Here is a 15,199-nt window from a genome sequence, read left to right as displayed (position 1 = left end):
TGCCCTGCCAAGCTGCACCCAATTGATCTGTCAAGCTGGAAAGTCAGGGAGACCTAAAATAAATGAGCCACGGCTGCTCTGGAGGGATGAAGTACTTCAGTAAATCACAGCACTGGGAGCTGCCCCGGCCAGGAGCCTCCAGAGCGATCCCAGGTTACCTACTGTGCAACCACGTGCAGTGGCTTTCCTCAGCCAGGGGCCCCGGGCCAGAGGCCGAAAGCTGAGCTCAAAGCCACTCATCACCCAGGCTCAAGTGAGGTGGCCTGGGAACTGTGAGCCCTGAAGAACTTCTATGGACCCTGACCCTGGCCTCTTCACAATCTAGAAGGAGAAATCCAGAGAATGCTAGGGAGATTTGGAATGACATAGTAGGACTAGCTCCATGAGGCTATGGCTAGGCGACCAATCACCCTGGCCACCCAGCAGCTACTTCCACATTCCTGGACCCAAAGCATGCTTTAGTTGAAAAAGACAAAATCCCTGGAATGTGTGCTGAGACTGCTGGGAACATCTCTAGGGTCTTTACCACGCACATCCCTCTGAGGGATCCCGAAACAGCACTCAGAGTCTTTTCCTATGAGCAGCCAGGGAAGAATTGGCATATGACAGGGACTGTCACAGAGATTGCGGCTGCACACAGGAAGGAGAAGAGGGCTGCCTAGGGAATACAAATGCCTTTTTCATGGGTACAGCACTCAGGCCAGGGATGCAGGCCTGGTCTGGGACCCCCTGTTCCCCAGTAATTGCCAACCCTGCAGAAGAATGTGGGTCCTTGGACAGCCTTTGCTTTCCTCTAGGACAGTCCAGACCTGTAAGCAGTGGGTACTTAGGCTGTTAATCACCTACATGCACCCAGAGCAGAGGACTGGCCCCAACACCCCACTATGCCATGCAGTCAGCCACACACTTGGCCCATTCCCGAGCCAGTAAGGCTGGGGCTCAGCCTTGTCTTCTATCCTGTCTGCAGAAGAGGACATACAGCGCGCCCGCTTACCTGTGTCCAAGGCCTGTGGACCCTCCAGAAGAGGGGTTTTGGGGGTGGGAGGTCGGCGATATACCACGTGCACTCTGCCATGCTCAGCCTCCTGCGCTACCAGCCCTTTCTCCAGAGGCTCTATGAAGAACTCCTCCTCCTCCGTCCGGATTAAACCAGCCTGAGGGAGCAAAGTTGAGAGGTTCAAATTCCCAACTACAATAGACTAGGGAGGGGGAACAGAGAGGAGGGCCCCAGCGGGCAGTACAGCCCAGCTGAGGACCCTGCCTGACACCCCAGCTAGTCCTCAGCTAGAACCCTGGGTTGGCTGGAGGGCACAAAAGTGGTCCCTTACTTGCTCAAAGACTCCATATGCAGAGGACATAGCCGCCAGATAATGCTGAGTCCTTTCTGAGGGAGGGGCTCTCCTGGGTCATCCTCCCACCCCAAACCTCAACACTCCTTCCAGAAAAACTACTGTACCTATAAAACCCAAAATGTTAAGAACAGCCTGAAGGAATTCAAGTGCAGCTCTACATCTATTATGTGGCCCTACAAGGACATCAAGATGCATCAAATAAAGTCAAGGGCCATCCTCACCCTCCAGGAGCCCAGAGTTGAAGATAAAGGTCAAAACTGTCAGCTGTGGTTGAGTCCACCCAGAGACAAAAGTTCAGTTTGGGCCAAACAATATTTTTAAACTCTGAATCCAACACTCAAAATGATGAGATTTCTGTTTTAAAAATATAATTTCAACTATCCTTGGAAAAATGCAACCTCTGACCAAAGTGGGCTTACACACTGCCCAGCAGTAGAAATCTTGGACAGACATGCGCCCTATTGCTAGTCACAGTCCCTACTGTCCCCCATTGACTTGCCACAGGACCGGATAATACAGGCCAGTGTATTGCTGCCTCCCCACCAAGACCAGCCATGGCCTTTCCTTGCTGCAAACCCCTTGCTATTTCATTTCTGTCTGGACTCAGGTGGCCCTGTTCTATGGCATTCAAGGCTCTCGGCCTTCTCCTGCTCTCCCAGCCCTCACACTGGCCACTGGGTTGTGCATATCCACATGTACCCAAACCTGCCAGGTCCTCAGTGTGGGTGTTCCTGCTCCCAGCTCCCACTCTGGGCATCTGGTAAACCCCTACTCTCTCTTCAACACCTGGCTCACATCCTCCCAATTGCTCCCCTCTCTAATGCAGCCACAAGTTGCTGCCCTCCTCAGGGCCATTCTGCCATCACTACTCAATCCACCTGTCCTACGAATGCTCTAGGCTCCCACACTTTGGGTTTTTTTTTGTTTTGTTTTTTTGGTCCACTATCCCAAAACCAAAGATCTCACACTGGGAGCTTACACGGTGTCCAACTTGCAGATGTACTTCCTTTAGATCACACAATTCTGACCAGCAGAGCTTTTTCTTTAAAGCTTGAATTGGTTGTTCAGATGCAAAAACTAGGAGACTCCACATCATTGACCAAATTTCCAGATTCTCTTAGAAAAACCTGTGTTTTTTTGTCCATCCAATACTGGCTTAGATGGACCTAGGTTTCCTATCCAGCTAGGACTGTACAAACCAGTGTGCAGTCCCTGGCATTACCCATTCAGATGTTCAGAAACCTTCAAACTAACCCAAATGGCCTCTGCCACATCATCGTCCTGGCTGGGAGAGGGGACAAAATGGATGTACAGGCTGCCCTCCTTCTCCCTGACCTGCAGGGTACTGTTTGGGCTCTGTCCTGATGCCAGCTAGGAGCCTTCAAGGACAAAGAAGCAGCTGGCATTCCCACAGGGCCTGCTGAGTATCTGCCATTAGAGTGGGATGCAGCCATCCACCTGGCACACTCAGCCAGTGCCTTGGGGGAGCCGAGGTGCCAGTGGAGAATGCAGATGACCATCCAGGAAGAGGAAGTCCCAGTCATAAGTAGGGACTGGTGGAGGTTCAGAGGAAGACAGAACAGAGCATCAGGCCCCAACTCTGGAAAGAAGGAAGTCACCAAGGGCGGTAATGTCCACCTGAAACGTGCTCCAACACTTTGCACTGACCAAACAGTCAGAGAGAGGGACAGTGTTCACATGCAAAGGCCCATGAGGCAAGTCACAGCCAATGGGAAGAACTGACCAGTTGGGTGGTTGGGCACATCAAGAACATCTGAGTGGCACGTCACACAGAGCAGGTCTCCAGGATAAGGGCAGTGAGCAGCTCAAAGGGTTCAGGGCAGGAAGCACTGTGATCTGACTCATGGTGGGGAACCTGATGGCTACTGTAGGGTGAAAAGACTAGAAGAACACAAATAGGACTGGGGGAGGGGTTGAGAAGCAGATGCCCCCGAGACAGGTAAGAGGTCCTGAATGGGACAGACCAGGGAACTGAGGAAGTAGAACTCAGAAGAGGATTTGGTGACAGATCTTATTCAGATATAAGGGAGATGCCAGGGCCCAGGAGTGCTTCCAGATCTGTGGCTGGCTAAGAAACAGCCACAAGTTATCTAGGTCCTAGAAAAGTTATGTAAGTCCTAATCCTGGATACCTCTGCATGACAGTTCATACAGTAAAAAGAGACTTTGCAACTGTGATGAAATCGAAGGCTCTGGAGCAGAGACTGAGATTATCAGGGTGGGTCTGAATGCAACCACATGCCCACTTCCCCCAAAAAAGGAAGGTAGGGGGATTTCACAAGGAACAGAGGAGATGATGTGACCACGGAGGCAGAGACCAGAGTGAATGGCCACAGGCTAAGGAACACCAGCAGCCACCAGAAACTGGAAGAGGCCAGGAATAGCTTCTCCCCCAGAGCCTCGCAAAGGGAGCTCAGCCCTACCAACATCCTCATTTCAGCCAGACTATACTGAGCCCAGACTTCTGGCCCCCCAGAACTATGAGAGAAAGCCTTCTAGTCCTTTTAAGTGACCTGTTACAGCAGCCACGAGAAACAAACACAGGGTCCCAATGAGTGGCAGGATGAAGTGGATGGCGAGGTGATGGGCAAAGCCTTTCTCTGAGAGGCACAGGAAGAAGAGCAAGGATAGTAGACCTCTAAGGACACACTGGGTGTGTGGCAGGGGAGGAGGTCCAAGCGGCCAGGAAAGGCAGCAGGAACAGCAGAATGAGGTCACTGGGGCTGTGAGGGGGGAGAGGAGAAGGTCTGGTGGGAACCCTGCAGCCCCCACACTTCTGACTCATCTGTGGGTCCCAGGGCGCCAGCAGCAAAGGGAGTCGGCAAATGCCGTGGGCTGAGTGAAGGAATGACCCCAAAACATCGGGACACATCCTCCCAGGGAGACGGGAAGGGCAGGGAGGACGGTCCACGGGTACATGGTGAGAATGTTTACAATAGCAAGAGTTACTTCCAGCACATTGCCATGGTGTGTGGTTTTGGAGGGAGACTGGTGTCTCAAACACAGCTTATTAACAGAATTCATTCAAAGAAGTGTGGGAATTAACCCCTGCCGGGCAGCAACAGGCCAACTATCTGAGAGTCCAGCGTTCTGGATTCCTGGCACCTTTTCTGTCTGGGTGGATGACCTCAGGCAAGGCATCAAAGCTCCCTGGGCCTCCCATTCCTCACCTGTAAAGACAGTCAGTCCTCCCTTCCACTGCACAGTCACTATGGGGGTATACACAGCCTGGGACACACTCAGAACCAGGGCATAGACTGTGGGTGCTCCGCAACCCCAGTGATGTCATCCAGCCTGTTCAGTTTCCAAATGAGGAAACTAAAGTCCTGGAGTAGAAGGCCTGCCAGGGACATATAGGGTCTAGAGCCCAAGACCCTGTGGGAGGGACTTCTCCTGGGTGGGCTCCTGGGCCAGATCAGGCTTACTAAGGCAATTAAGAAGGATACTGGGTACAAAGGGAGCCCCTTTTGTGAAAGAACCTTTGCACCCAGGGCTGGAAGCCATCTATGGCACAGGCCCTGGCCCTGGGGCAATCCTGGCAGTACTTGACATCAGAATCAGGAATGCACAACCTGGTAAAGAGTAGTTGTCTTTGGCTGAGTGACCTCAAAGGACAGTTTGGGGTCTCCCAGCACAGGAGAACTCCGGTTCTCTTCCTTGGCAGCCTTCTAGTGGGAGATCATCAGGTTAACATGGGAATAATAGATTTATTTGATGCTGCCATGATCAGGAAGCCAGAACCCAGGCTGCCCAGCAGGAGGCCATCCCAAGTTCCTACCTGAAGGGCACACTCCAGCCCACTGAGAAAAATCAAAAGAATGAGGCCAGTTGACTCAGGTCTCCTCATACAACCAGAGACCTCTTAGTAATGGTATTCTAAAGTAGAGGTGTTTGACATATTCTTCACCAGCATCAACCTGTCTCTGTTGGATATTATAAAATGCACAAATTTATGTCACGCTGATGAACCTAGGTGACACTTTCCGTAAGACCAGTAGTTGTCCATTGTGAGACAAATTGATGACCACCCACAAGACCAGCAAGAGCCACCCAAGACTAGTAGCTAATCACTCCCAGGATAGGTGGGTGAACACTCCCAATGAATGACCATTCCCAAGAAAATGGAGGACCACCCCCAAGATCCACAGATGACCACCCCTAAGGCCAATGGATGACTACCCCAAGACCAATGGATGATAACCCCCCAAACTATTGGATGAAAAGCCTGAGACCAGTCACTGATCACCCTAAACCCATCAGCTAACCACCACCCACAGCCACTGGCCTGAATAATGCTGGATGAAGGTCCTCCACAAAGAAAGCAGGGTTCACTTTAAAAAATGCCTGATTTTCAAACATTTTAGTATGCATCTCAGCAACAATCTGTCTAAAAAACTACAGAAGAAAATTGACAAGAGAACAAGGCACAAAATATGAGCTACATTTTGCTGAGTTTTTTCCAGGACTTTGATTTTCCTGCTGCCAGTGGCAAGTGTATCTGTTTTTACATGTAATTTTTATTAATAAGAATCAGTTCCCTCTCCCAACTCAATAAATATTTAAGAAATCCCTCAAGCCTACCAGTCTGTAGTGCATTCAATTGGGAGCTGACTGGTGGTCTGTCTGTCTCACCCTATGTCTATCCAGTCTAGTATCTTACAGATGGCTAAAGCCCTAAGCTCAGCTCTCACTCTGCAAATCTGTGACTATCTTCAAAACTCAACCAGGAACTCCCCTGTGGAGTAGAAGGAGGCTCCCAACCTTGGACTATGTCCCCAACCTTGGTTATCACTGGTGGAGCAGAGAGTCTGGCAATACCTTGGCTACTAAGTAAAGTCACCAGTATTCAGATTGGATGAATTATAAAATGCCTATTCTACCTCTTTCTTTCTTTCCTGCTCTTTTGCTATTTGATTTATGGTGAAATAGTCACTAGAAATGGAAACTAAATGTTAAAAATTTATAAGAATCCAAGGGCTTAAACAGCTATCCCCTGTTACTTTGAATTTGAATTTTTAACATGCTCAAAACACTGACATCTTCAAAGTTAGGATTTCACACAAAACACGAGTTTGCATCCTGTTCCCGTTGGCAGATCCATTTGCTCATCCTTACTGGCTCCTTCCCTGGGAGCTGAAGCTTGATGCACCCCAGCAGGCTCCAGCGCCTGCATGACCTGAACCAAGGTTTGTCATTCAACCTTGTCATTTTTGCAACCTCCGGCCCAAAGACTGTCAGGTGTTTGTCAAGGTTGCAGTGGTAACAATCAAGAATAGAAAGAAAAAAGAGGGTCGATCCAAACACAGAGGGAACCAGACATCGACAAAAGACAGGCAACGTATGTCAGCCCCAGCTCCCTATTGCCCCCAAACTCAACCTCGCTCTGAAACACACACACACACACACACACACACACACACACACACACACACCTGCATACTTGCCCTTGGAATCCCTCAAATTGATAACACCTGAAGCTATTAACTGCAAAAGAACCATAGCCTTTTCTCCCCTTCTTCCTTTAGGCAATGAACTGAAGATTCATCTGGACAGCGGGTAATGTCCACCCAACCTCCCTGCAGAGAGACAAGCCCACTGCCAGTGTACCCACTGACAGAGCCTGCTCTTGCGGACATTCTCCTGCCCCTCTCAGAGACCTGGGGAAGACCATAGCAACCCTGGGAGCTTTATAGGAAAGGAGCTGGACCCTCATCACTAACAGCCACAGGGCTGGAAAGTGATGCTGCATCAATTTAAGCCACTCCATCCTAACCTCTATGGGCTCCTTCTCGGTATCCGAAGGGATGTTTTTGCACATTGATTTTTCCACTCTTTCAAAAGGGGCAGCAGCCATCTGTGGAGGGAACTTGCACCAGCAGGCAAGAGCAGTCCACGGGGTCAGGAGGAATTTGTCATTCCATGCTGTTTCTACCAGCTCCTCTCCATGCCTTCTGGGGCCTGGTTCTCTTTGCATTTGGAGTGGATGTATATGGTCCTTGTCAAGTGTCAGTCACCTCCTTTCTTGAGCAGTGGCCCCTTGTTCAAGATCCCATCTTGCCAGACTAGGGGGACTTGTGGCCCAAGCTGGGCCATCTACGGTTGAGTGGAGCATAGTGACCATGGACAGGGTTGTTCCAGAGCTCCACAGAACTCTCAAGACTTTACCTATCAGGACTTGCCCCTTCCTGGTCCTAATCTCAGGTCCTGTAGATCCTTTACTCCAGAAAGTCCTTCTTTGAGCCTAATCTGGACCGAGTCAATTTCTGAGGCTTCGTCCAGGGAGTCCTAATAGTCACATGCCCCCAGTACTGAGTCCAGTGTCCATCTGGGTGCTAAGCTGAACTCCACTTTGAAGCGCAGGGAGGAGGGAACAGCAGACATGGGGAGCAAACTGAGCACAGAGCAAGATGACCTGGTTTCAAATTCTGTTCAGGGGCCAGTCCTGTATCCTCTGCAGCCCGAGTTTCCTCTGTGAATGAGGTAGCCATGTATCCTTCTGTGACACTAATAGGACCAAGGGGAGCTCCACAAGAAAGAACCAGAAACAAAAAACTGAAAACCAGAAACCCACCCCTTCCCTGCACCATCACCTCTGTGTACAGATAAGGGCTAAGGCCATCTCTGGCACGCAAGGCCTTCCATGGGGCCACAGCAGCCACCATCTGCCCCAGGAGCATTCCCAAGTGCCCTCCTCCGCCATGCCTGAGCTTTTCTTTTGCACCTCAGTGCCGTTCTCTCAAGCATCTACAAATCCCTGCCCTTCATTCCGAAGGGACTTGGTGTCACCCCACAGATCCCTGGTCTTGATTTCTTCCTATGAAGGTAGGGACTTTCCAATATGGTGGAAATTCCAACACCCCTAATGTTCTATGAGGCAGAAAGCCCTACTTACAGAGGACCCTCAGCTAAAAGAAGGTAAGGCACTAACTCAGATTTCCCGGTGGGGCAGTGTACAGGCTCCAGGACCCAGCCCTGGTCTATCCATATCCACCCCTAGGGGAACCACTGTGGAAGGGCTTGGGGATCGCCAAGCCACCGCATCTCATCAGTGCCATCCTGACCTCTGCCTTACTCAATTGTATTATAAATTCCAGCCAGATTGTCTGCTAGCACTCTGAACCCGAACTTTGATCTCTTTTTGTTATTAAAAAAGAGAGAGAGAGAATGGAAATTATTAGAGAGGTGTGAAAGATCTGTCAGCATGAAATGAGATTCCCCTTGACTGAGAAAGTTTAAAACATAATTGCAAAGAGAGTAATTTTTTTCACTATGAGGTTCAATGCTTTAAAAATATGTAACAACTTCATGGAGCTATAATTCACATATTGTACAATTCACAAATTTAAATTGTACATTGAAAGTGTACAATTCGGCTGGGTGTGGTAGTGCACACCTGTAATCCCAGTGGCTTGGGAGGCTGAGGCAGGAGGATTGTGAGTTCAAAGCCAGCCTCAGCAAAAGCGAGGCATCAAGCAACTCAATGAGACCCTGTCTTTAAATAAAATACAAAATAGGGCTGGGGATGTGGCTCAGTGGTCAAGTGCCCCTGAGTTCAATCCCCAGTACCCCACCCCCCAAAAAAGAAAGAAAGTGTACAATTCAACTATAACTACTCTCCATTTTAGAAATTTTCATCCCAAAAGGAAACCCTGTACACATTAGCAATCACTCCTATGTTGCCCCCAACTCCTCCTCTCCTACTCAGTTCCTGGCAACCACTAATCCATTCTTAACACTATACATAAATGGAATGCTAAATATATATATTTTTTTTAAAAAAAATTTTATTTGTTTTAATTGGTTATACGTGACAGTAGAATGCATTTATGCACTTTGATATATCAGACATAGATGGGATATAACTTCTTATTTTTCTGAGTGTACATACTGCAGAGTCATATTGATCATGTAGTCATATACATACATACAGTAATGATGTCTGTTTCATTCTTCTGTCTTTCCTATCTCCACATCCCCTCCCCTTCCCCCATCACTTCCCTCTACCTAATCTAAGGTAACGCTATTCTTCCATAGTGCCCCCCACACCTTATTGTGAATTAGCAGTCGCATATTAGAGAAAACATTCAGCCTTGGTTTTGTGGGATTGGCTTATTTTGCCTAGCATAATATTCTCCAACTCCAACCATTCACTGGCAAATTCCATAATTTTACTCTTCTTTAAAGATGAGTAATATTCCACTGAGTACATATACCATATTTTCTTTATCCATTCATCTATTGAAGGACACCTAGATTGGTTCCATAGTCTAGCTATTGTGAATTGAGCTGCTATAAACATATATCCTTTGTGACTGTTTTCATTCACTTCTTATGTTTTCAAGGTTCATCCATGTTATAGCATGGCTATAAAAAAGTATTTCATTTTTCTTTATTGCTAAATAATATTCCATCAAATGTATATTCCACATTTTATTTGTACACTCACTGGCTGACGGAAAATTGGTTGTTCTGACTTTTGGGCTCCTATGAATAATTCTGCTAAAAACATCTGTGTACAAGTTTGTATGTGGATAGTTGTTTTCATTTCTCTTAAAAGTGAAACTGCTCTGTCATATGGTAACTCTAGACTGTTTTCCACAATGGCTGCACCATTTCATCTTCTCACTAGTTCTGTATAAGTGTCCCAATTTCTCCTCATCTTCACCAATGCTTATATCTGGGTCTTTGATTCTAGCTATCATAGCAGATGTGACATGGATTTCTCTGAAAAACTAAAAATGTTGAGCACCTTTTCATGTGTTTATATGGCCATTCAGTGATCTTTGGAAAAATGTCTATTCAGATTCCTTGCCCACTTTTAAATGAAATTATTTTTCTTTTATTGCGTCTTGAGAGATTTTTATATATTCTAGATGCAAGTCCCTTATTAGATATATGATTTACAAGTTTTTTTCTCATTCAGTGGGTTGTATTTTCTCTATTTTGATAGTGTCCACTAAAGTTATAAAAGATTTTCATGAAGTCCAGTTTGTCTGTATTTTTTCTTATGTCACTTGTTCTTCTGGAGTAATATCTAAAACTTTGCCTAACCCAGAATAACAATGACTTACTCTACATTTTCAAAAGAGTTTTATAAAAGCTTTAGCTCTCACATTATGTGTATGGAGTGAGGAAGGGATTCAATCTCATTACTTTGCATGTGGATATCCAGTTGTACCAGTTGAAAAGACTCTTTTGTATCATTGAATTTGTCACTCAGACCAAAAATCAATGTGAGAATTTATTTTTAATAGTTCTGTTCCATTGATCTATATCCTTCTTTCAGGACCACACAATCTTGATCACCATAGCTTTAATAGCAAATTTTGGAATCATGAAGTGAGAGTCTTCCGACTTTGTTCTTCCTTTTCAACACTGTTTTAGCTATTCTGGGTCCCTTGAATTTCCATATATATTTTAGGATCACCTTGTCAATGTCTGCCAAGAAGCCAGCTGGGATTTTGATAGGATTCAATGCTTTCTAATGCCACATTTGGTACCACACTAGTTCACCTGCTAGGCCAAACCTTAGGAACCATTGGCCTAGAAAGAAATACCATATTAGAAACCCAGAGCCCGTCCCCTGCCAATCAACCAGGTGTACAACCTTGGGCAAGTTGAAGCCTGGGAGAGTGGGGTGCACAGAGGGACCGGGCTTTATCTCTGTCCCTGGGGGATCCTCTCATAAGCATCCAGGCTCAGCTCCATTTTGCATCTCTCCCCGTCACTCTTCAGCTGTCATTTTATGCAATCCGAACTTGATTTCAAAATTTAGTGCCCACAAATAGAGAGATCACAGGTTTAGAATACTGAAATTGACCTCCACATGAGAATTACGCAGGATCAAGATTACCAAGGAGAAGTCACTTGTCATGTCTTCTGAAAAGAAAAATTATGTAATGAAAAAATAACTTCCCATTAGTAAATTTAGTAAGTGGGTAGGGTGGGGTGGGGTGGGGTGGGGTGGGGATTGCCTGAGGAGCCCACAAAAATCAAAGAAAGGATAAAGGAAGGTAGAAAGAAGTAACTTAATTGCTTTGACTTCTTAATCTTTCATAGAGGAATCAACAGTTACCAATAACTTTCTAAAGTCAATAAATAAAATTTTAAGAATACTACCTGAAGTCAGAAGAGCCACAACTAATAAAACTAAATACATACCTTCCCAATTACTAAAAATAGACTATACAGCATTTAGCAATATGGGAGACTAGATAGTGTCTCTTGATACACACACACACACACACACACATGGTCTCTCTCTGTGTATATATATATATATATATATATATATATATATATATATATATATACATAAATTAGATGACAGGTGAACAATTATCTGTAGCACAATAAATGTAAATGATTTGATTGTTTAAAAAAAAACTCTGTGCCTTGCAAAAACTTTTACTAAATATGTAAATTTATACTAAGGACAAAATATGGATTTTTTTTCACCACTTAAAAGAATAAACACATACGTGACAAACTAGTGCCTGAAGGAGGCAGATCCGGGTCGAAGCCAACCCCCTTGTGTAAAGTCACATGGATCTTTGTGCCTAATATCAATGTAACCTCACAGTCACAACTGTGGTCTCTAAGTCGCTCAGCTTCCCCTCAAGTGCGGACTTCACCACTGGCTAACTATGAGGATTCTGAGTCTCCGTGTTGTGAATGTAAAACAAGGTTCACAACAGGAATTATACTGTTGACGCAAGGGTTAACTGAGATACCGTATGTGCAGCACTCAGCACAGCACCTAATGAAACAGCCTCTGTGATGAGGATATGAGAGTTGCTTGGAAACATGTAACAAAGAGTTAGTATTAAGGTTTAGGGTGAGTTTCATGTTTTGATTGTCTTTTTCTATTGTTTTTTTTTTCTTTTTGAGACTTTTACAGAGGGAATGTATCAAAACAGACAATCTGTTTGAAGAAAGGGCAGAAAGAAAAATGAGTGGGGTGGGTGTGTGGACAGGGGCCAAAAAAGAGAAAAAAAATGGCATAAATAATATGACAGCAAGGATGCCTCACGGGGCCAGGCTTCCCACTCAACTAGGCAACACTAAATCTGCTCCCATGGGGCCTGGTCTGTCCAGCCTGTGAGAATCCAGAATGTCCCACATTCTGGGACACTGCAAACTCATCCTAATGGCCCTTATGCACACCAGAGCCAGGGAGGCCTCCAGGAAATGGAGCTGTCCTGCCAGCCCTGGTCAGGACAGTGGGGTCAGGGGTTCAGACTCAGACCCTGGGACCAGGACAAGCTTGCCGGTATATCACAAGAACTGACACTCATCCCTGCCAGACGCTCCGGCTGACATTTGCCAGGTCTCACTCTGCATGAAGACCACGTCGAGGAATGTCCCCTGTTGCAAATTAACATTCACATAAATAACAGGGCGTTCTCCACTAAAGAAGAAAAATGACTCTTGCTGCAGGAACATTTGCCAAACTATCAAAAAGCAAAATTTTTCTTTCTGGGCTACCATATCTCACCAGCCATGGCAGACCATGGCCTTGAGATGTGAGGTGGAAGAGAGCTCACAGAGTAAGGTCCAAGTTCCTCCTTCAACAAGCCCTGCCAAAAAGCCCTTTGCTGGGTTGGCACCTGGCCGTGGAATAGCCGATGCCAGTTGGAATCCAACACCTTTGTGTGGCTATTCCCTGCTGGCCTCCCTGCCTCCTTGGAGGCCTGTGCACTCTGCCATTCCACTTTTCTCACCCACCCCTGGAAGCTCCACTACTTCCATCCTGGTCCACACAGAGCCTGCAAGGTCTGGCCAAGCAGCTGGAGTGACAGGAACAGTTGTCTAGGAGTGCCCATATATGCTTTTTTCCTAGATATGTCATTTGGGGGGGGGGGGGACTGAGAAAAATTTAGAGAAAGCAAAGTACCCCCATAATCAACTTCACTTATGGAAGGGACATTGGGGCCAAGGCATCATCAGCCACCTATATCCACACAACCACCCTTGGCATTCACTGCAGCCCTCCCTCCAATCTACCAGAATAATGCTCCAAGAGGAACCTCCCAGCACATCCCCCACAAGATTCTGGCACCAGCACCCCCTCCAGTGTGTCTGTACTGTGACTAGGGCTGCATAACAAAGTTCCACAGACTGCACAGCTTAAACTTGTTGTTTCATGATTCTGGAGGTTGTAAGTCCAAGGTCAAGGTGTCAAAAGAGGCCTCCTGAGGCCTCTCTGCTTGGGGTATATGCCCTCTTCTCCTTTTTCTTTACATGATCTTCTCTCTGTGTGTCTCTTCTTTTAAGGATACCAGTCATGTTGGATTAGTGACCTCCTTTTAGTGTAATTACTTCTTTAAAGAGCCTGTCTCCAAATACAGTCACATTTGGAAGTTTTTTTGGGGGCAGGCTATGAATTGTAGGCTAGTTTAGCTCTTCTTACCACCATGCACCAACACCACACAAAAACAAAGCCAGCTGCTCACAGGGGCATCATGGGTACCATGTGGACAAAACCAAGCAGGGTTGTGGCTCAGGCAGGAAGGAGGAGGGCCACCTAGGCAGGTCACTGAATCAGTCCCCAAAGTGCCAGAAATCAGATAAGTAAAAAAGTGAAGGCTAAGCATGCTCAGGGCTAGCCACGTGGGACCCCTCCCTTCTAAAGAGGGTATTCTCACCCGTGTGACACAGGGCAGTAAATGCAGGCCCAGATGTTGTACAGCCAAAGGTCAGTGATCAGATGACAGGACTCTCTTCTTCCAACCTGCTCCACTCTTTCTGGAGACCAGCACCCCGGGGCCAGTGGCAAGCTGGCACCCTCACTCCTGAGGGCAGGCCTGTTATGCTTGCAGAAGCTAGCTAAGACTCCCGCTGAGGGGATCCCCCTGATGCTCATAGAATTTTGTGGACAGTCCCAAGGGCTAAGTCTACACAGTTGATAAAAGACAAGGCTCATAATTCTAGAGGAACAGCATGTTCTAAACAGGATCTTGCTTTCCAGGACAGTGGGACTCAGAGAGGAAGTTCTCAGTCCTGGAGATGCAAGAGACAGTACCCTGATCCCGCCTATATGGGCTGATCCTCCAGGAGGGTCAGATGATCAGAGAGGAGACACATGCTCACCAAGGGTCCAGTTACCAGGTTGGTAGACAAAGGTTGGTTCAGTGGGCAAGAAGCCTACAATTTAACCTGAAATTCTCCTTATCACATGTCTGATCAGGTTGGGGCAGAGTGGGGGTAGTCAAGGCCACGAAAGGAAGCAGGGATCTGGCCTGTGCGCACAGAGGCTGGGAAAGATACGCTGCCCAGTGAATGTGCTCCTCAGAGGCGAGAGCAGACACATAAGTCCCAATGGGAAAAGTTCAGGGTCACAGTCGACCCTCCACTTCATGTGGGAGTCAGCTCTTCCTCTCCTTCAGCCTCAGTTTTCCCAGAAGTGGAAGGAAGTGTTGAGCGTGTGATGGTGACACTCAGGGGAGTGTCCTCTGTGCCTACATGTGCTAGGGTGCTCAGGTCTTGATTTTTCCCTTGCCACTGCTGCTTCCCTGGTTCTCTGGGCCATGAGCCCCTCTCTGGACATCTCAGGCCCTGCATACTCAGAGCCTGGAGCCCTGTCTGACTTTGGTTTCCTTCAAATCTGGCTTCTTTTCCTGCTCTGATCTCTGGGGCCTGCCAGGGTATCCGGGGCAGGCCGACCGCCGACCGTCCTCTACCCGCCTACCCAGCTGCCACTCCCAAGCGGGTAACCCTGCCAGAGCCCAAGGCTGTCTGCTGCCCCTTCTTGTCCAGATTTCCCAAAACAAAAATCAGGCCACGCCATCTGACGAAGGATCTCGTCTGGTTTATTTATGGGAAGAG

The 15,199-nt window shown here is 47.2% G+C and overlaps 1 protein-coding gene across 1 annotated transcript in view; it reads right to left on the bottom strand.

Annotated features, from left to right (window-relative positions):
• ADAMTS2 (ADAM metallopeptidase with thrombospondin type 1 motif 2) overlaps positions 1 to 15,199 on the bottom strand; it is a 243,360-nt gene that overhangs the window by 163,866 nt on the left and 64,295 nt on the right. The window contains exon 3 of the mRNA XM_081282228.1: positions 995 to 1,154. Coding sequence (XP_081138354.1) covers positions 995 to 1,154 — 160 coding nt within the window. The remainder of the gene's footprint in view (positions 1 to 994; positions 1,155 to 15,199) is intronic.

The sequence above is a fragment of the Spermophilus citellus genome (genome assembly GCF_964194105.1).
Source record: "Spermophilus citellus genome assembly, chromosome: 1".
NCBI lineage: Eukaryota > Metazoa > Chordata > Mammalia > Rodentia > Sciuridae > Spermophilus > Spermophilus citellus.
This window is presented reverse-complemented; position numbering and strand designations above follow the sequence as displayed.